This window comes from Colias philodice, chromosome 9, assembly GCF_061535455.1.
Source record: "Colias philodice isolate Cphi_HAF_F1 chromosome 9, ilColPhil1 Martin Lab GWU primary, whole genome shotgun sequence".
In the NCBI taxonomy this organism is placed as follows: Eukaryota; Metazoa; Arthropoda; class Insecta; order Lepidoptera; family Pieridae; genus Colias; species Colias philodice.
The window spans coordinates 9,815,351-9,837,972 of record NC_143094.1 but is presented as its reverse complement, the minus strand read 5'-3'; the positions used below and the strand labels follow the sequence as shown (position 1 = coordinate 9,837,972).

Below are 22,622 nucleotides of genomic sequence, written 5' to 3'. Positions count from 1 at the left end.
TAGCGTTTTAACGGCATGTGTTTTGTCACAGAGTGCACGCGGAAGTTCCTGTTTGTGAATCTGTGTTTGTTGCATTTGTGACCCGATTTGCTACGTACTAATTGGTGTGTAAAGGTAATTAGTGTGGATTCGTATGCGTAAAGTATACAAATAAATTATAAGAACATTACACTGTGGTAAATTAATTCGGGACAGCTTTCATGGCGTGGATAAAACATTCAACATACCTATTGTTTCTGGAAGCTTGATTTAAAAAAATAATGCTGCATAATGCTACGTTTTATGTATTTTTTTCATCGAATTTAACCATGAATTTTTGTCATTTTTATTGTTGCTGTAGTACAGATTACTTAGGGAGTTCAATTAATCCAATTACAAATTGGTCCATCCAGCATTTATCTGTGCACCATTCATATTTTATTGATTTAAATTGAACGGTTTAACAAAAGTTACAGAGTAGAATTGCGTACAAAATAACAGGCTATCGAGACATAGGTACATTATTTTTTGCAATTCAAATAAAAGGTTTATAATTTACAAAAATGTATAATATAAACAAACTAGCGGTCCGCCCCGGCTTCGCCCGTGGTACATATGAAAAATAGATGTTGGCCGATTCTCAGACTTACCCGATATGCACAGAAAATTTCACGAGAATCGGTCCACCCGTTTCGGAGGAGTATGCAGACTAACATTGTGACACGAGAATTTTATATATAAGATTATCAAAATGATTGCTCTTATACTAAAATTCTGAGGTACTTACTACTTATATAGAAAAGAAAACGATAGGCTTAAAAATGAATGATACTTTGGTAAATAATGGGCAAAGTAATTTGTCATGTCGTTGATTATCACCGAAGCATACAACAATGTACAACTTTTCTAACAATAACATTAATAGTGCTTTAAAACAGATAACTACGAAACTCTTGTTATTTGATTTATCCAATTGTTACATTTATTCAAAAAAACGTGTACTGCGGAAAACGTCCTTTTTATTTTGAGTTAGGTCTGGGTGAAATAGTATTCCCTTATTCGTACGTTAAAGTTTTTTAGCTGACAATAAATTCAACGACAAAAACGGCGAAGACGATGAAAAAATAGGTTGTGAATATGTAAATTTGTATACGGAAAATAAATGATAAGGTTTTAAGGCTAAGTAGAACTTATAACTGAACAATTTTGGTTCTAGACTATATTGAAGAAACGCTTGTAGCACACGAAAAGGAAGTATTTAGGTACTTATGTATAAAATGTATAATAACATACGTATTAATACCCACCACTCAATATTATGTTACTAAACTACTGCTATAAACTACTATTATAACTACTGTTACAAAGTATACACCATAAACAATTATTATTCAAAAACTCATATAATTTCATATAATGCCGAATAGGATTTACCAGTCCTTAGAATTACAGCCACCCATTGTCTACATAGATTGAGTACTTCAATATAATATATTCAAGTCACTCTTTGTTTCAATGTTTTGGGTCGGGCGTAATAAGAAAAGCCTCCCAGATTTGCAAAATAATAGCGAGATATTAACTAGAACTCCCAAATGAGAAATTAACTGTTCTTACATGACACACATTGACATTATCATAATCGTAAAATCATTTAGAATTCGGTTATCGTTTGAAAATGAAACACTCTTACAGGAAAATTTAAACATTTTCGATATCAAGCGAGTTTGCCAAAATTCGTCGATGAATTCTCGGCCTTCCATTTATAAAACGCTATTCAATTTTTTCCTTTCATAACATGAAAATTATTTTTGCAAGATGAATTACGTTTTTGATGTACCTAGAGGAAAAATAATAGTTTAAATTTATAGACAGTTAAAGTAAAATAGACTTGTTTTTGTATTGTAAAAACTTATTGTGATGTTTTATTACATAACTAGCTGTTGCCCGCGACTTCGTCCGCGATTCGGTCGTTTTTCGTCATTCGTCGTTTAAAAAAAATACGTGACACTTTATTTTTGAATGTTCTTAATTGTCTCTTATAAAATTTAACTACATTAAAATTGAATACTCTGATAAGAAAATCTTAAAATCATCGAAAATCATAGACATCGAATATCTGAGGAAAACATGAATGAATGTGATTTAAATTCTACATTTCTTAGTAATTAAAATAATAATCTAAATTAAATGTAGATTAACAGTTTGAGCGCGCCATTATAGAATATGTACCTAAGTAATAAATTACGTTAGTTTAGATAGTAACTTTACTAAAAACACGAGGACTTTCTTTCGCGCTCGGTACCACAAACTAAACATGTTTGTGGTACGTGGCCCGCGTCACTTTACCCCCCACGAGTTCCCCTCCGTTGCTATGCGAAAATACATTCGTCGCCCTACTGTAGGAAAAATTGTAATACTGTGGCCTGGGCGTTATAACACGCTCAGGGAATTCCTGAGTGCTGATAGACTTCCGTCTATCGGCATTTATACCAATTTTATATTAATATCACCATCTTGAGGAAAAGCTTCTAATGTCGATTTAAAACGCATATATACGGATTAACCTGATGAATTAACATGTTCTAAAATTGTGAAATGAGTTCAGTTTTAAATTCGAGAAATATTGATTTCTTGTATTCGATTATTCGTCGTAGTCGAATACAAAATATATTTAAAGAAACTTAGGTTGGCCTTCAGGCAAAAGGGATCCTATCAAATGATAAACTTGACCTTGTATCTTAAAAGTAAGAATGAAAGGAGCATCTGATAATTGTTGAGCACCAAAGGATCATTTAAAACGCAATACTATAAGAGCTAATATTGTCTAAGAACTGTTTAGATTGCACATGTTCCTCTAAAACTTAAAAGTAGTGATTTCAAAGGTTCCGGCGTATCTTCAAACGAAAGCCGACTCCTTACTCCACTTTAAAGCATTACAAAAAGAACATACTACGTTAATATCGCCTATACAGAAGATGATCTGTAATCAATTGTGAGGTTATAAGCAAACCCACTTTTATATTATTTTGTCGGACCACACCACCGAATTTGTAGATTGATCTTCTATGTTTACCTCTAAGTCATTAAGACTGTGTCGAAATCTGTCTGCAGTAAGACGGGCCTCTCGCTATTCGTCCGTTTAAAGAGACCAATAGTTTCAATTCTTAATCTTTCATTAAACAAACTTATTAATCGTTCTTGTCTCAAATAATGGTAATATTCGCGTCCCTACTCTAGTCATTGCTTATGCTCATGTTCATCTTCGAGAGATCGAATAATATTATGGTGCACCCTATTATTTGTCAAACGGTCTTCATATTGAGTAAAAGTTTCAGAATTCTCGAGATAATATATGACGATCGTGATCAGCTGTGAGACGTAATTCCCTCTCAGTGAAGGTTTTGGTCTCACAGGATAGTATATGCCGTTCGCGGTCAGCTGTGAGCCGCAATTCTCGTTGTGAAGCGGTTTCAGGTTCGGCATAACACATGTTGTTTTCGGTCAATAGTAAGCCTCTTATCTCTAACGATCCTTGAGAACTCTTATTTCTCATTTTCTTAACTTTGCTCGAATTTCGATATATAAAGATTTTTTAGGTGGCACTGATGCGGGTGAATAAAAATTAAGTTAAAACGGACTAAGAGTGTTATAATCTCAATCATCATCATCAATACATATAATAAAATTGTGGAAAAGTGATGTCTGTACAATTAAAATATGTAGAAAAAAATAAGCAGGTGTTATTATTATCGAGAAATCGAGAGAAACCATTTTTTTCTCTTAAAAGCTCCCCCCCTCGCACTTCCCGAACTCCGATTGACCGTAATTTATTTTTCCTTACATTTTTATCATATCCTTTTCTAATGGGTTTCATCCTACTGCGATTTTTTTTTGTTTCAAAAATTATCTACCCTGGTGTATAGGTAAATTTTCCACATAAAATGTCCTTTAAATTATGTCGTATTATATTTTTAACCCCCGACGCAAAAAGACTGGTCACAGAATATTTTCCGACGCTGGTTCTTAGATAAAGTGTATCAAAATTGGTTCATCCACTTATTATACCTACATAGGGGTAAAAGTGGGAATGAAAAAAATGAAAGTTATAATTTATTTTTAAAGATCGTCGGGAAGTTTATGAAATTATTTATTCCTTTTTCTATACACTTTTCTTCGTCTCAACGGTTTAGTTACGTGCTCTCTCTCTCTTCAGCCTTTAGTTACGTGCGTGAGACAGGAAAGATCTAATTTAGATTTGTTTCTGGATTTGATAAAAACTGAGTATCGATTAAGCTGATCAGTGGCTACTGGCTACACCATAGATTATTAAAAACATCCGTTTAAGAAAGGAAGGAAATAGAATTTGCTCCTCTCCCCCCCTGGTTCCTAAAAAATAATATGACATAATTTAAAAGAAATTTTACGTAGAATTAGTTAGGCATTTCTTTTTTGATTTTCGATATTATATACTAATCATAATTTTTAATTACAATAATATGTAGTAACTATTTGGTATAGGTTAGGCATTTCATTTCTTGATTTTCTTTAATAATTTGGTACGTAAGTTTTTTAGCTCAGTTTAGTAAGAAATTTTAATAACAATTCTTTTAATTATTTATGGTAGTACAACAGTACAGTATGGTTGTACGTATTTACTCAATAATTGTATGTTAAGTAGTAATTCAGCATAGGCGTAGCCACGGTGGGGCTGGGTGGGGCGCTTACCCTGGCTTTGATCTGGTAGGTACTAATTGTGAAGGGGAGTGGGCGTGGGCGTGGGATTAGGACTGAACGTGGTGGATTATGGCCTGTACCCTCATAGGAGGCCCGTGTCCCAGCAGTGGGAACGTATATGGGCTGATGATGATGATGATGATGATGTGGCATATGGCGTGGGAGTGCGAGTGGGCGCGGGAGTGGGAGCATGAAAATAAAAATGATTTTTTATTGTTGCCCCACCCTGAGCCCATGGTCATAGGTCCCATAGTCACTATTCCACGCGAACGAAGTCGCGGGGACAGCTAGTAGACAAATATAATCAGAAAGCTGTGTAGCTTTAACCATTAAGATACACGCATTAAGAACGCACACGCGACGAAAGCTTAAAAATGGAGTTGCTGCTCTGCTCACGAATATGAAAAATAATTAAATTAAATTATTAAATTAAATTTATTTATTTTTCTCATCACAAATGCACAATATATATACATTGTTAATCTATATAATATCTTAACACTAACATTTGTGAGAGACTGGTGCCCGCGAGAAGTATAAAATACTTGTGTTACGGGTCACCAGGCCCCCAAAGCATTAACAATCACATCTATAAGATAAACAATGAGCGTGAGCATGAAATGAGAAAGAATTAATCGTAACTAAGGTTAAATGAAAAATTAAAATAGAAAAAATTACCAATGGACATATTATAAATTATTATAGATGAGGTGAAAGGTTAAAGTGAATTGATATACTATGTGTAAAATGTGTGTGTTTGTGTATGCGTGTGTGAGTGTGTGAGTGAGTGTGCGTATGTGCTCGCGTGTATGTGTGTGTGTGTGTGAGTGAGTGATTGACGGTAGGTGTGGATGGGTTTTTGCGATGGAGTATGTACGTTTCAGTTTCTCTATTTACCGAATTGAATGAATAAAATTTTCTGTTGTTTGATAGTCTAATTTTTTGAGCCATTTACATACCGACGTCTTGCACCTTGATGTACTAAGAGAGTATATTGAGATAGACTTATTGATTCTATTGTATAAAAATAATTATACCAAGTTTCGTTTAAATCCGTCGAGTAGTTTTTGTTTCTATAACGGTTATACAGACAGACAGACGGACAAACATTTTTGACGTCGATGTCGATCTCTAATCACCTCGTGATAGTTATTTAGGAAATATATTTCATGTGCAGAATTGACCTCTACAGATTTAATATAAGTAGGTATACATATATTTAGATTCCAATTTCCATGTAACGTTAAATTCGACTATACAATAACTAACAGACAACGCAGGTTACTCTCGTTTCCGTAAGTTGAGGCGGCTACATATTCGGTCCTAATAACATGACTTTTTGTGAACGAAACGACAGCGCGGTTTAATTCGATGGCAACACCATCAGAAAAAAGGAAATATTTTTAACTTTGAAAAAATATTATGATTTACACTATTAATACTATTTTAACATTAACACAAAATATAAGACTGTGAGTGTGTAAAAATAAATCCAGCTAGTTTCACATCACACTTATGTTTATAATTAGGTATACGACATGAAAATATATTAATTACCAAGCAATAATCATACAGATAAATACTGAACAAAAGTATTAACAGTCAAAGTATATTTTTACTAACAACATGTAAATGATGAAGGAATAATAATTATCAACGAACTAACCTTTTTGTATTAGAGTCCCGCCTCGTGATCGAATTATTAAAACACGAAGATTTTTAAAAATGTAACCAATGAACACAATCAATATTAGATTAACTGTAATGGTGTCTAGTTTGACTTAAAATAATATACATCTACCCTCACTTTTAAAAATGTAGTATATTCACACGAATTATATAAGCGCACCTTATAGGAAAGGGAAGATTTATTATGGGTTAAAGAGTTAAATAAATAAATAACATAATTATATTAAAATTATTAATTTTTAACATTGTGTTCAGTAGTGATAACATGTAAATTGATTTGATTTTTACGAAATCTCATAGATGGCGCTGAATCAAATTTGTCTTTATAGTACTAAGATTCATTAAACAGTTTCTCTGCCCAAATTACGTAAATGACGTAGTTTTTATAGTGTAAAGCTAGATAATAGCATGGCTTACTCTAAAACAACATTTAAACATGAGTCTTTAGATTGTACGCTGTCGTAGTACACGGAATACGTAAGAAAAGTAAAGGTTCACAGCTCCTCCCCCGGAGGTGATAGCATGATAATATGTTTAAAAAAACCTCACACGACCTGTTAGTAATATTCATGCAAAATTTGAAGTCAATCTATGCAGTACTTTTCGAGATTAGCTCGGACAAACATACAGACAAACAGACAAACAGACAAACAGACAAACAGACAAAAATTCTAAAAACTATATTTTTGGCTTCTATATCGATTATAGATCATGGATTATGTATTCTTTTAAAAAAATATTCAATGTACAGTTTTGACTTTCCTACGATTTTATTATATGTATAGATTATGTGATTTATGAGAAATTTTAAAAATAATATAGAAATATTTTTATCGCCCAGAGAGCTTCCAAGGATATTGTATAAGAATTACAATATATTTTAATTAAAACGTCATAATTGAGTGAGAAAACTGAAGCGTGGTAAAAGTGCATTTCATTTATTAGGTCAAGATTATAATATAGCAATTAATCCGTCAGTCCTCGGATCACAGACACAATAGAAAATCTATTGTGTCTCGGCCCGATCGGGCCGCTCTGTGATCAATGGGTTAATTTAATGAAGGTTACTTGTTTTATATAACAATAGATTTATCTGCATCTTTTGGGTTCAAGTTTAAGTTCAATACTTCTTGATAAAAATGTTAAAAACGAATAACATTTCATAGGCGCTAATTGTCCGAAATCTTAATGAAATCATTGTTTCAGGGTGGCAGGTGAATCTCAACTAACATGACCTAGTGCCCCATGACTGTGGCGCACCCCTCACGCCATTCTCATTCGCCGACCTAACACGCACACTCACGTAAGCAAATGATTATTATGTGTGTGTTCCACCTTGTTGTAATTTATCGGTGTCGTTACGTACCATGCTTTTAGCTCGCGGGGAATGTGACTCGGTAAAGATACCTAATTTACATGGAACAGGCCTTTTAACTTGAAGGGCCTCTTACAAGATTAATGTACTTGAAAGTATGTGGTTTTTCTTTCAGAAATAACCATTGTGATACATATATATTTTTTATGATAGTTAATAATAATAATATAATATTTCACACTGATAGTAGGTACCTATGTAAGGAAAAAGAAAATTAAAATTTCAAAAGACTATTGGAAATAATATGGCGATAAATGTATGGTTTGTATCGATTCTTAAAAGACATAATAATGATACCTGTGATAGAAATAAAAATGAATACTATGGTAAAGAATTATCTATAAACATAGTGATAACTCCGCTGAACAAGTCCGAAAGAAGCAAGCGGAAGCCCCGGACCTTGAGACAAGGCCTCGACTACTTCCATAGAATTGCGATAAACATCCGACCTTTTTATCCAAAGGGTCTAAACCTAGTATTATGTAAATTTTAGGTTTTCGGTCTACGTTTGAATAAGTATATTCAGTTCAACGTGTATGGAGTAAATAGCTTTTGTATTTCTTAGAAGAGTCGGTACTAAACGGATTTTACGATTGCCCTGGGATCAACTTTAAAGGCTTTCGCGTTGATAATGTTCACAGAGTAACTTTGTGATTAGTAATTAATTCATGAAATAACTCTGGACTAATCACAATTATACTGTTGAATGCTATAAATAAATAATGATAAGCCTTAAAGCCAATGTTAATCTGGATGACTCAAAGGGCTTTAATTAATAAGAGGCGCTAAATTGAATGTGACTATAGTGTTACATATAAACAATCTGTGACAGAGAAAAGTGATGGAAATTTTTCAAATTGCGTTTTCATCAAACGGTACGTATAGCCGGTTCAATATGTAAATGTAATAAAGTCGATATTAAAATTTAGAACACGTTTGCTCTCGTCTCTCAACCCGATTCAATTTCCTCTAATGTGGATTTATGCGTCAAATTAATGTATCTATATGTACGCGTTTTTCATTTCAATCGCTGCCAGATATGGAAATTTATATTATTTTAAAAGTATATTCAGTTGCATTACCTATTTCGTTTCAACGAAATGGGATTTGATATTATTGAATTATTTGCGTGAGATTTTCTTTTGATAAATAAAATAACATAAATTTGTTTATGTAATAGGTTTTCGTATAATTGTGAAAGCATTTTGTAATCTTTTAAACTTTAAAAAATTGATATATTTGAAGAATTATATTTATTTTACGATGACAATTCCCGATAGTGCCAATCCTTTCCGCGTACCTTTATGAATATAATAATAACTTCTGAATAGATATCATCAAAAAGTTATAGTTTTGGGGGTGTATTTTAGAAATAAAGTACAAGTACAAGTTTAAGCTAAGCAGAATTTTTATGTATATGGATAGAATGCTTATGAGTCAATCGATTTTATAAAACTGTTCGCTACGTTTCATCCATTCTTCTCATTATATAAATTTCCAAATCATTCAAATAAGTGGTTGTTTTTTGATTGGATCACAAATTAATTCGTTGAGACATTAATTACTTTTTTTTGAGAAAGCGTAACGGAATTTTAACTTCCAACCAACTTACAACCCGTATTACACACATATAGAACTCCCTCTAATATCAAACATTACCACAGACTCAAAATGATGCCCCGTTGGTTGATATTCTGTTGCGTGGTGCTGCTCGCGCGGCCAGCTCACCAGCAAGGCGCCCAACAGTGCCCCGCGCCCAACACCATCACACCCTGCACTTGCACTGTGAAGAAGAACGGTCTGGATATACTGTGCGAGTTCACTGAGCAGCAGCATATACAGAAGGTTGGTGTGTAGCTTTTAGTACATACCTTTATGTTTAGAAAGCGAATGTGTGGATCGTTCTGTTGAAATGAATTTTAAATAATATAAACAAATAAGGAATGTAATACCACGTCGAAGAAATGATTTTTGTGAAATTTATGAGAATTTAATTTAAATCAGGTAAACAATAAAAAAATTTGAATCACCCAAAATCTGGGTACCATCTCCATATAAAAATTGGACTGAAAATCGTCACCATAAATAAAAATAAAATAAAATAACTTCTATGGATTGATTCAATCAGTGAAATACTACAAGTTTAGATTCCTCCTTCAAATTTCTTACAACTTACAAAAACGTATATATCTCAGAGACTATGTTTTCATTTAATTACATTCCTGATTCAAGATTCACATTATACAATCTTGTTGTTAAGTGATTACCAGCAATGAGCCTATATAGGACAAAGAGCCTTGTTACTCAAAGCCTTGATGTTGTATAATTAATGATACAATGCATATTGTATATTGTAAGGGTACTTCGTAGGAATCCTGTTATAATACAAGTAATGTTAGTTTCATTTAAATTTAGTTGATGTGAAATTTATGAAAAAGTAGTTGTATGTTACAATATTTATATGGTATTTCTTGTTCCAGGCGATGAATACACTTCGTTCTAAGCCAATGATAATTTTCTACCTGAAACTGCGTCATAACAATTTGGCCAAGCTTCCTTCATACATATTCCTTGGCTTGGATATTCGGCACTTGACGGTACATAATAGTAGCCTAGCTGTTATCGAGGATTCATCTTTGAGTTCTATTGGTAAGCTTAACCCAAGTTTAACATATTATTTCATTTGAATTAACATTTTCTTACTTCTCTTCTACATAATTCATTTATTTTATATCATTATAGTAAGACCTCCTTAAATGTAAACTCATTCGAATAGTTATCTTTTTAATTTCAATTTTAAATTAAGAACGCTTCATCAATATGTAATCTGTAGCGCGAGAACACGTAAAATTTTGCGCGCGAATGACCTGACTTTTACGAGTTTACTTTTTTTATTAAACAATTATTATTCTGAACAATCTAATAAAAGAAGTTTCTTCACAAATTGAATATATTGGATTATTTCAGGCAACAAGTTAACGCAGCTCGATGTGTCTCAGAACAAACTTGCGACCATTCCGACCTCGTCCTTCACGCATCTAAACCATCTGCTTATTCTCAACATGAATCATAATAAGGTGAGGAAATGGAATACATATTGCGTTAGTAAAATATCTATGTACATTAATAATAAGTAATAGCACTGTGGCCGTGGCGTGAAAATAATATAAACCTGGTTTTTCATGACTAAATTTATACCTTGAGTCTAGAATCTAGATCATTACATTAATACAATCTATCTTTCTTAGTATTTGTAGTTCAATAGTTAAAATGAGTAATTTTATCCGTAAATTATATTTCCATTATTCAAAGTCTAATAATACAACAAATTCACGCTTATTAATTTAAATTATCGCATCGGAAAATACATTTAAAAGCTATCCTGTTACAAACTTCCATTTAACAACACCCACGTAATTTGTATTTCGGTAAAGCGTCCACAAATAATAAAGAAGCAATTTCCTCTCAAACTTCACTAATGAAGTTAGTATTCTGTGGAAGTGAACGTTCTTGTACATGAACATCAATAATAATTGGCATTTCTAAGAATTATCTGAACTTCGATTCTTTGTCATTTTGTTCAGTTTAATATAGGCGAAAGCAAAATAAAATCTTTATTGAGCTCACAAATATGGTATTTCATAAGCGAATCTGTCTTGCTAGCTAGGAAAATATAGTATTTTAATAAAAAAGGACAGGGGTGAGCCAAATTAATAAATTCATTAATATTTTTCAAGATGTTTGTCTGAAAAATAAAACTTAATTTAATTAACATAGTTAGTGTTAGTTCAGTACGAATAAATAAGAGTACAATTATCAAAATGTTCATGTTTAGTTCACATTAACAACACTAAAAATTATATTACGCCCAACGGTATATTAGTAAAATTGGTAATCGTAATCGAAGAACTTTAATAACAAAATCATAAAAAATTTAATGTAATGTTTGCGAAGTTTCAAATATCAAAACCATATATTAACTCAGCTTTTATTTCGCTTTTATTTAAACAAATACCCAGGGGTCTTGTGGCTTCAAATTTAAAACCTATTCAAATTTGTTTGTTCAGGTAACTGCGGTACATAACAAGGCATTTTTGGGACTCGACACTTTGGAAATTTTAACCTTGTATGAAAACAAAATATCGGTGGTTGATGGGGAAGCTTTTAAAGGCTTAGAAAAGTGAGTACATATTTATTATTTATAGTCTAGTAATATGTTTTTATACAGTTTGAATATTGTTTTAATTGAGTATATGAAATTGGATATTAAAACTAGTGTATCTAATAGAAATTATGTCTTTCACACTGCTAATTAAATTAAGTTGCATTTATATTCTATTGAAAATAAGGACAAAGTACATTATTATTGTTGGATCTTTAATCATAAATGACGGCACCATTATAGCGATGGTGTTAGTTGAGCTAAAAGCATTCTTTAAGCTTTTCAGCTCATTACTTTTTATGTATTCAGATCCCGTTTACGTTGAATAAATTAGGAAAAAATGAGCTTATCTTTACCTTATCCAGGGTGATTCTTAATGTAACACTGAGAAACAAAGCGAAACCGTAAGCTTACCTTTTTTATACGATAGTCTACTTAATATGTTATACATGTTCACTGCCTAAGAAATCTATACAACATGTAATCAATACAATGATTTTAATGAAAAATAGTTATATGAATAAAATAATCACATTTTTCTTGCTTATAATAACAACTTTTTTCTTGAACTGGATAATTTATCTTTATCACAGGAAAATTATTCTCGTACATATTATGATAGGAATATGCAAATTCGATGATAATATCTATTCAATCTCATCTTTATATTTCCAACGGTATATCAAACTACAACTTCCGTATACTAATACAATAAAAACAAAAAGTAATTTGCATAACACAAACACAATTAAAACGGAACATCAGTGTGTGCGCTTATATGATAAATGGTTCCCAGGAAGCTGAAGCGTCTGAACTTGGGCGGCAACGAACTAACCGCGGTGCCGCAGAAGGCTCTAGCCTTACTCGAGAATTTGAAGAAACTCGAGATGCAAGAGAATCGCATTACTTCCATTTCGGAAGGAGATTTCGCGGGTAATGTAATAACATTTCCTTTGTATCTCGATATCCCGTCTTGTTTTATTCAGTACTCTTATTTCGATCAAATAAAAACTTAAGAGTGTTATTCTTTTTCGTTTCGTATGATAAATGAATTCTCGAATTTATGTTAATATTATAGAGTACAACGTACAGATACATAATATTTTTATTATTTGATATATTGCATGTTGTTTCGACGTGTTGTTATCACGCTTACAATCAAAGTTAATTGTATAATGTTTTGCAGGTTTTCCTCCGTTGATTAACATGTTATATTTGTTGTCGTTGATTGTATGAAGGTTAATTAGGTCGGTTTAATTATCAGATTCGAGTGTTGTTTAGGACACGTGTAACTGATATGTATTTAGTTAAAATAACATTCCAAATATTATGTGTGTCGTTTATATTTGTTTTGTTAAATTAATATTTTATTTACTAGGTTTGAGGAGTCTTGATTCACTGGGACTAGCTCATAATCAATTGAGAGAAGTACCATCTCAGGTATTTTCTCACTTAAATTTCCTCAATTCATTGGAACTTGAAGGCAATCTAATACAGCGCATTGATGAAAAGGCTTTCGTCGGCCTTGAGGGTAAGTCGGTTATAAATTTACTTATAATTAAATCTTCTTTGTCGTGGTTCATGATTTAAAAATCTTCCGAATTGATATTCTCTTTTGCGCATATTTTTGGGAAATTATGACATCAGGTTTTTGTTAATCAGTGAAAAGTTGAAAATCAAAATTATGTAAATATTGGAAGGTCTATATCATTATTACCTTAATTGATATATGTGAAATTTATAGAATCATTTATGTAACAAATATAAAAATTACTATTGATTACTACAGAAAACTTGCAATACCTACGCCTGGGCGACAACCGTCTACACGAAATACCATCTGAAGCGCTACGCCCGCTGCATCGGCTACGACATCTCGACCTACGCTCCAACAATATCACATACATTAACGAAGACGCGTTCACTGGCTACGGAGATTCTATAACGTTCCTGAATTTGCAGAAGAATATGTAAGTATTATAATGAAAAAAAATACGTACTTATGTAAGGATTTGCAATACTACGCTTGAGCTACAACCGTCTACAGTCTACACGATAAATCGTTGGAAGCGCTACGCCCGCTGCATCGGCTACGACATCCAACCTACTAATTTTTATCAGAGCTATTTATTATAATTTCTGTTGTAATTATCCAATACAGACATATTTAATATTTATTTTAGTCTGTCGTGTACTAGATTCTACTTAGATACAGTTTTAGTCATAAGGTCGATGAACAATTAAAAAAACTATAAGTGGTCTTTTTTTAATCAAATCTGCGTTCGTTCATCGTTGTATAAAGTTCGGTGACTTTCCTTGCTACTTGAAGTGTTTTAGTTAATAAAAATATTCCTTTGGTTTTTATAATGACGCTAATATGTATTGCAAAAGGTTAATAAACTTTGATAATAAAGAAAAAACGTCATAGAACATCAAATACCAAAAACTTGGTATCTGTTTGCTCGAATATTTAAGTGGAAGGTTATATTTCACCGTTTTAGGCTTTTTATAGCGGGTTATAAGTGGAGCTTGGCGTAAGAACTTTCGGGGTAAGACTTGGGTCATTTATAATGTTGATAATCCTCAATTGTAATAACCGAGCTAACAAATTACGAGCATTTGGTTATGTATTGTTTTAGAAGTATGATAATTTATGGCTTTTAAATGCGCGATTTAAATCTTGGATCTTCCTTTCAAATTTGATTTATCATACAATATCTTCATTTGAATAAAATGTATTCAAAATTGATTGTGTTTTTACTTTATTTACTGTGGCAGAAATGACGAGAACGTAATAATATGATAACTAGATGTTTGTGAATTAGCTAGATGAAGTGCTATTGGACTAACATGGTTAACTAATTATAATTGTTGCTAGAATGCACAGATATGGCTAACAAGTGTGATTAATGTCATGCTGTGATTACTGTTAATGCTAATGAGTATTCTATATGAAACATCTTATCTATAAAAATGAATCGCAAAATGTGTTGATAAGCGCATAACTCGAGAACGGCTGAACCGATTTCGATAATTCTTTTTTTTTATATTCCTTGAAGTACGAGGATGGTTCTTATGTAGAGAAAACGTAAACATGTACCACGGGCGAAGCCGGGGCGGACCGCTAGTATTGTAATAAAACTATTATTTTAATAATAACTCAATATAATAGTACAATTCGTTATCAGACACATACAATAGGTAGGTACATGCGTTTATTTCTATTCCTGAACTTTCTTCATTTTTATACTATTAAAATAAATTCAAATAGTCCTTAAAGTTAGTTTCAGTATAAGTATATAAAATCTGCCATCGACTTGTTTCCGACACCTATTTATGGAAATAAACCACGTTGTAAATTTGAAATTCAATGAAATATTAAAGCTACACAATTTTATAAACATAGTTTTGATAACACAGAAGAGACGAATCAATAATTATATTACTAGAGTCTAAAATGAAATATTATATATTAGAGCTCATTCTTGCCATTGATATATAAAATATTTGTATCCCATCTTTTCTTTTCCAATAAAATGATAATAAAAAAATTACGATTACTATAGGTTTCTATACAAAATGACATAATTTGTTTTACTTAATAAAACTACCAGAAAACACAAGCTTCACCAGTATGTCTAATCGCAAAACTTATAATAATTAAAAACGGGTAAAAAGCAGCATTTACAACGAATAATTACAGACCCCAACCAAATGAATACTTAAAACGTGTTTTTCAAATTTTAGTTGAAAATAAGCCATAAAGGAATCCCAAACTCAATTTAATTATTCAATATGTTCAGTGTTCACGTTTATTAAGGCCGTTTACGTTTCATATTTATGAGATGGGGACCTGAATTTTGCTGCGCGTTCACCTAATTACTGTATTTAAAATTTTCCGTATATCTATGATAGTTATTTTTTATGATAAATTATATTTTTGATTTACCAAGTGATCTTGAAAATATTAATTAGTAACAGATTAATAATTAAAATAAATTAAATTGATATATGGCAACACAAAAATGGTCTTGATTGCGTTAGTCAGAACTTATTCCTGATGATCATGTTGAATCGCAATTTATAGCTAAGATCAACAATGAATACAAATTTCCACGAATTGCCTTAATAGTAAAATAAAAGAAGCTAGTAAAAATGATTATCCCATTATTCGTGATCCTAACGGCCTTGACAGTATTAAGATATTTATAGCTGCTATCTTAGACAAGATTAATTCTGTGGTGGGGCGTTGGGACGTCCGTGTTTGATTAATTTGGCCCGATTCAGTACAAGCGTCTTTTGTTAATGTCGCCTGGGACCTGCGGCGTTGTAGCTTCGTTAATTGAGACAAATTATGTGAAAAATCAATAACTGTAACGCTTAGAACGTTTTTATATTGTTGGGTAAAATCGTTTCGATTTGTTTGGGGTTGTTGTTTTCAGTTTTTTTTGTAGAGATTAATGTTTGTTGATTAATAACATTAAGAAATAACAATTACAAGTAACAATATAATGATTATGAAAGTTTCGTTTAATAAAGGTAATTCATTTTACCAAATGAAAAAATGATATCGATTGATTAATATTTGTTTTTCTTTTATATTAGACGGAAAATATAATCAGTCAATAAGTCTTGTTTTAATAAACTCAGGTCTCATACTCATATATTTTTACAGGATTCACCAATTGCCGACGATGGGCTTCGATAATTTGAATTCCTTGGAAACGTTGAATTTGCAAAACAACAAGCTACAACATATTCCTGAAGAGATAATGGAGCCCATACTTGACACTCTCCGTGTTGTAGATATTATGGGTAAGAATTCTAGAAAATCTATACTAATATTATAAAAAGTGAAGAGTTTGTATGCTTGAACGCGCTAATCTCTGGAACTATACTGGTCCGATTTGAAAAATTATTTCGGTGATAGATAGCCCATTTATCGAGGAAGGCTATATTATATCATCTCGCTTAGATCAATTGGAGCGGAGCACTGCGGGTAAAACCACGCATTCAAATCTTTTTAAAACAAATTATTTATGCGACTTTTCTATAGAGAATTTAAATTTGTTAACACAATTTATTTTTAAGACTTTCACAAGTTAAATTAACTTCTAATGCAATTTACTTTTGGAATAGTATGCAGTAAAAACGAAATAGAGTCTGAAATTCTTTACGAAACTTTTCTCATTTGATTAAACAACGAAAGTATTTGAAATTCTGCATCTGAAGGAAAATACGAGTGCAATAAAGAAACGAAGTGGAAAATTTTCAGTGAAATTGAGTGTCGATTCGGGAACATGGCAGCGTACTACACTCAAAACTATTTGTTTGATAAAATTTCTTACTGCAGTAGTGTATTTCATCTGGGAATAATTTTCTGTTTCAACATTTATAAAACCCAAATCATAGAATATTAACTTAATAGCTAGCCCAAATTAAACACAACATGTGCTTCTTGTTTCTAATTTTGGTTTCGTTATACGCTAAATATTTCGGGCATGGAATCAAACAGGAATATCAATTGTCTATTAAACCACGAGCATTGCAATATTTCGTAGTCAGGAGTTTAAACGATATCAATATTTTAAATAAATAGTGAATATTTCAGTTTAAGATTTGAAACACATAATATGATAATTCAATATTTTTTACATTACTTTTTATTTCCAAAAAAAAGCGTGTGTGCACGTGCATCTGACACGTGTCAGATGTGAAACTTCTTTGGCAAGATTCAGAGATACCAAAATCGTCCATGACGTGACGGTATTGCCATTACGCGACCTTGATATTTTACTCTCAACGCGCCGAAAGAAATTTCCTTAAAAAACAAGTTGGTTGTCTGTAAAGTCGGTTTACTGACGATAGTTGAACGTGACAACGTCCGATTGTGCTTCTTTGTCGCTCGTTCCGCGCTCTCGCTTGCACTTCAAGCATATGAAACGCCTCAGAGCGAGGTAACGCCGCATGAGTCATGTTTTTTCGTGCGTGCAGCCAGCGCTATCGAATTATAAGACGTTGTCACGTCAAAAATCCTTCTCTTAATTTAAAGACATTCGACATTTCGTTGTATAACAACTTACGCATCTTCTAGACAATCCTCTAATCTGCGAGTGCGACCTGGCGTGGTACGAGGCGTGGCTGGCGAGCCTGCGCGACCGCGACGACGAGATGATGCAGAAGAAGCGCACCGTGTGCACTATGGTCAGTGAGCACCGCGAGTACAGCGTCGCCAAGATGCCGCTCGAGAAGATGAGCTGCAAGCGGAAACCCGGCTACGGGCCCTCCACAGCCTCCAACACCTGCCCCATTTTCGCCCTCAACCTCATCCTCCTCGCCGCCAGAGGACTCTAGTAAGTCTATTCCCTTAAGTCTATTCCTTCATTTAGGTCCGAAGAATCAACTCGAGCCAGCTGTGGCCGGATAGCTCGACGCGAACTCTTCGCTCGTCTCGTCTCCAGCGCGATGAATTTGTGCAATAAACATATACATATCAATTTTGGGCTGAAACGTAGTATTTTGGGATGGCAATTTGTGATAAGATGTTTTTGCGAGTGTGATACACGTATTTTTAAACTAGGTACCTTCGTATGGAATGCCTTACTTTAGAGTAATGAAGGCAAAGCGTCGGCTCCGTTTGAGGAGCGTTTTCTATGCGGGATTTAAGACGTAGTCGAGAATTGTGATGCCATGAGCTATATGCGTTTCGTTTAATCTTTATCGATACCCAAATATAAATCTTCTAATATTTTTTATCGTTTACCCCTAACTTTAATATTGTACACGTATTTTAAGCTTTTGTGCATTTACCATGTTGACTACTATGGTATCGTATAATTCTCTAAATCTATTAAGATTCCGGGCGTTAAGGTCGTAGCCTGAATTTGATACGAGGACTACAGGGAACGAAAGGAGCAGATGTTTTTGTGGGAATTTATGTATTTTCCTGTAATTTTATGAAAAATGTCGTTCTCTGAGAGTTTCTGGCTACGACCACTCAGAACGTTCTGGTTATTATTAATCTTTAAGTATTAAAATATCTCCTTTGAATTACTACCTCTTGTTTAATAAATTTAGTTAGTTTTATTGCTCGAAAGATTATTATTGTTACTGAGCCCCTAAATGTTCGATTTGATGTAGTTTAGTTTTATGTAGATAAGTGTTAGATAAATTTTCTATATAAATTATAATTGCTGTTGATAATTTTAAATTGAGTAGCATTAGTATACTATTTTCAATTATGCTCGACATGTAAAAGTACCATTAATTTCACATTACCAAGATATTCACTAGTCCATGTATTGTTGAGAACTGCAATTGTTAAAATGAATATAACAAATCATATAAGTCGATGAGTGTGGATAGTTTATTTTTTATTGAGTACATTACTTGCATGTTAAGTTTTACTTTAAGTTAATATTTGTTTATTTTTATTATGTTTGAGCTTTTAATACCTCTGAAGCTTGAAAATGAATGCATTTTACTTGAGGTTTTAGGCTTATGAATTTATTAGTTTTGTAGGATAACTCGTATTGCTAAGTATATTTATTTTAAGCTGTAGGTTTATTGATATTTCATAGTAAATTAATAAATGTGACTGCAAACAAAGCGCATGCTGCAGTTTTTGTGAAAATATTAAATTGCTTTATTTTGCATGACCTCTTTAACATTTTGTTCTAAAACTCATTTTTTACTATGAATTTCGATTGCAATCTTGGCAAGCGTGGTAAAAATTATTGTAGTAACACGTTTCACGTGCAAGAACCTTATTGGTATACACTGTTGACAAAATTACTTTAACAATGATTGCACCCTTTATAAGTGAAAATCCAAGTGATAAAAAACGTAACCTAAAACATATCCCCTAGTCTGAAATTTAATATTAATATTATATAAATTATTATATTATGTATACAAATATTACAATTGGATTGATAAGCTTAGTATGAAATGAAAATTTTGGTAAAATATACCTATTTCGATTGGTTATACGCGAACGCGAAACCGTTTTAAAAATATCTCGCAAAATTCAAACTTCAGTGTTTCATACAAACATTGTTGTACAAAATGTGTGATGCCTGTTAGACGCGAGATTGAATACCCGTTTTGTATTCTTTTGACAGGCGTTTACACATTTTACCATATAAATCTATTATACCAGTAGAATAATAAATTGATCGTATATTTCGTATTGATGTTTATACTAGTAATGCACCATTGGAGATCATTAGGCACGTAGAATTAAGAGAACACGCGTAGTGTTGGTCAGAGTCAAAGAAACCTGATAATTAAGAATTACGACGCCGTCTCGGGCGGTACTTTTCTCTATAAGTGTTTAATGTATTCTTCAATATTGGATTTTTCGATATCTAGATGTCGTGTTTCATGTCTGCTATTATTGTGGGGAGATTTTATCGTACTAAATGATGGAATGCATGTCGAAGTTAACACGAGATTAAGATCAGCAATGTAGCTCGTAACTGAAACCTAAATCGATTGCAGAAATATATTTAGAACTCTATTACCAGTTTTAAAGGAAAAGAAAACAAACTGAAAACAACGATGATATCTTAATAGTTCCATCATTTATGTAACGTCGATATATTGTCTCTATTCCGTACTGGCGCTTTATTTGTTAATCTGACGTAAGTTAAAATATACTTTATATGTAATTCGATTTCATATAGAATAATTCGATGTTTCTATACTTATATTTATAATTATCATTATCTTAAAGTAGTCAAATTTTATTAATATAAAATATTGATGATTGTAATCTACTATATTTGTATTTTTAATTTTCTTTACGTAGAGGCTTCAACTTGTTTTCTAATAAAAAGAGAAAATTGCGATATATGAAAGCTGTAGTTATTTTAAAAATAAACATATTTTGACGATTAAGACTTAAACATTTTGAAGAAAAAATCGTAAATATTATAAAACAAATGCCACAAGTAAATTAATATCATGGACCTTACATTGCATATCAATTAGTATTAAGATTATATAGTTATATACTCTTTATTGTTATATATTTATCGTATATTCACTGTTAATCATTGTTGTGGAAGCTTATAAATCGATGTTTATCTGTGTGTTATATGTATAATGTATTCAATCTATTTGTGTCTGTGTAATCACGTGTTTTATCAGCAATAATTAGGAAACTTAAAAATAAATTTAATCTGAGAATATAAAGTTTAATAAATCTGTTGGAAACTATTTAGTGCGATGTGTTCACGGTTAATAGTCACATTTATTAATTATATTACGTAAAAATCTAAGTCTAATATTGAAATCTCGCTGTAAAGGTGTAAACTTTGATTGTAATAAAAATTTAAATATGGTATAACGTTTGTTTTAATTACTCTATCCCTCTACTTTAAAATACACAAACACACACACACACACACACACATGATGAACCATATTTTAACAAATTTGGACTAACTACAAGACCATCAAATGAAATTCAAGGGAAATTCATAGTTATTAATAACAGCTAACACGAAATTGCTGCATTAATTAGGCACACAATTGAAACATGTACTAAGAACTAACTATTCATCTATTCACCTTACAATGTGTACTAACACTAGCATACTGCATTCGGTATTATCAACGGGATGCCTTTTGTCCAAAGCTATTCTGCACTGAAACGGGTCACACGACTTAAGAAAGATGACAGCGTTCACGTGACGAGCTTACAGAGCTTCCACTGACCAAATGCCACGTACTGCTGAATTATCACTTGAATTTTAGATTCTCATGGGTATTTTTCATACGATCTGCAATGTAAGATGTAAATATAGTGAAATTAAATGAAAAAGAGATATGCTATGCTATAGGTAAGTGTTTTTGATATTGAATGAGATATTTTTATATCTTACGGTAAGCAAAAAATATAGCCTATCTATTTTTTTCCCTAGCTATTCTATAGCATAGTGCCTGCTTGGTTGATTGGAGTGTTGAATGATCAATGCCCTCGACAAAAAATAATTACCAGTGTGTATTGTAAAATTCCTTCTTTTATAATCTACCTACTAGATATTTTATTTTTTAATAATTTAAGTCGCATAAAGTAAACAGAGAGAATACTTATTTTAATTTTGACAAATAGATACACAAATTAGAAAATGTAGATAGAGAGAAAAAAACATTAATATTTGTAATTGAGTGAAATACAATATGCTTTTGTAATACATTATCAGGTTATTAAATCGAATTATTAATATTTATATATATAACAAACCTCATACACTCAATCACAAAATAAATGAACAAATCCATTAATATCCGAACACCCGTATTCATTTCAGTTTTAATTGGTCGTCAGGAACAAATTATAATTATGAAATATGACCCTTCGTAAATACAATGGGAATTTTCAGCTCGGTAAATTCGAGAAAGTCCTTGCTTATCATCTAAAATTTGAAGTCAAATTTACATTGAATAATGACTCCTTTGCACTTACTTTTAAAATATTTTTGTATATTTTCGGTATATAACCTACGCAATTAATACCTCCCTGGTGAGTATAAATAAATTAAATTAATAATATTCAGTATGAATAAAATATTTGGAATACAAAATCATATTGTTTGCAGTTTTTGGAAATAAAATGAAACGCAACCTTTGCGTTAGGATACGCATCCAAATTGAATTTATCGCGAAAATTCTAGA

At 32.0% G+C, this 22,622-nt stretch overlaps 1 protein-coding gene across 1 annotated transcript; it reads left to right on the top strand.

The window, feature by feature from the left end:
• On the top strand, positions 1–21,285 carry LOC149486064 (uncharacterized). The gene is made up of 11 exons (XM_089699365.1): positions 1–114; positions 7,609–7,705; positions 9,442–9,622; positions 10,258–10,426; positions 10,745–10,854; positions 11,845–11,957; positions 12,736–12,872; positions 13,318–13,470; positions 13,729–13,909; positions 16,615–16,754; positions 18,034–21,285. Exons 3-11 carry the CDS (start codon positions 9,449–9,451, stop codon positions 18,291–18,293), a joined length of 1,437 nt encoding a protein of 478 aa, XP_089555491.1. The 5' UTR covers positions 1–114; positions 7,609–7,705; positions 9,442–9,448; the 3' UTR covers positions 18,294–21,285.
• The last annotated feature ends 1,337 nt before the right edge of the window (positions 21,286–22,622 follow it).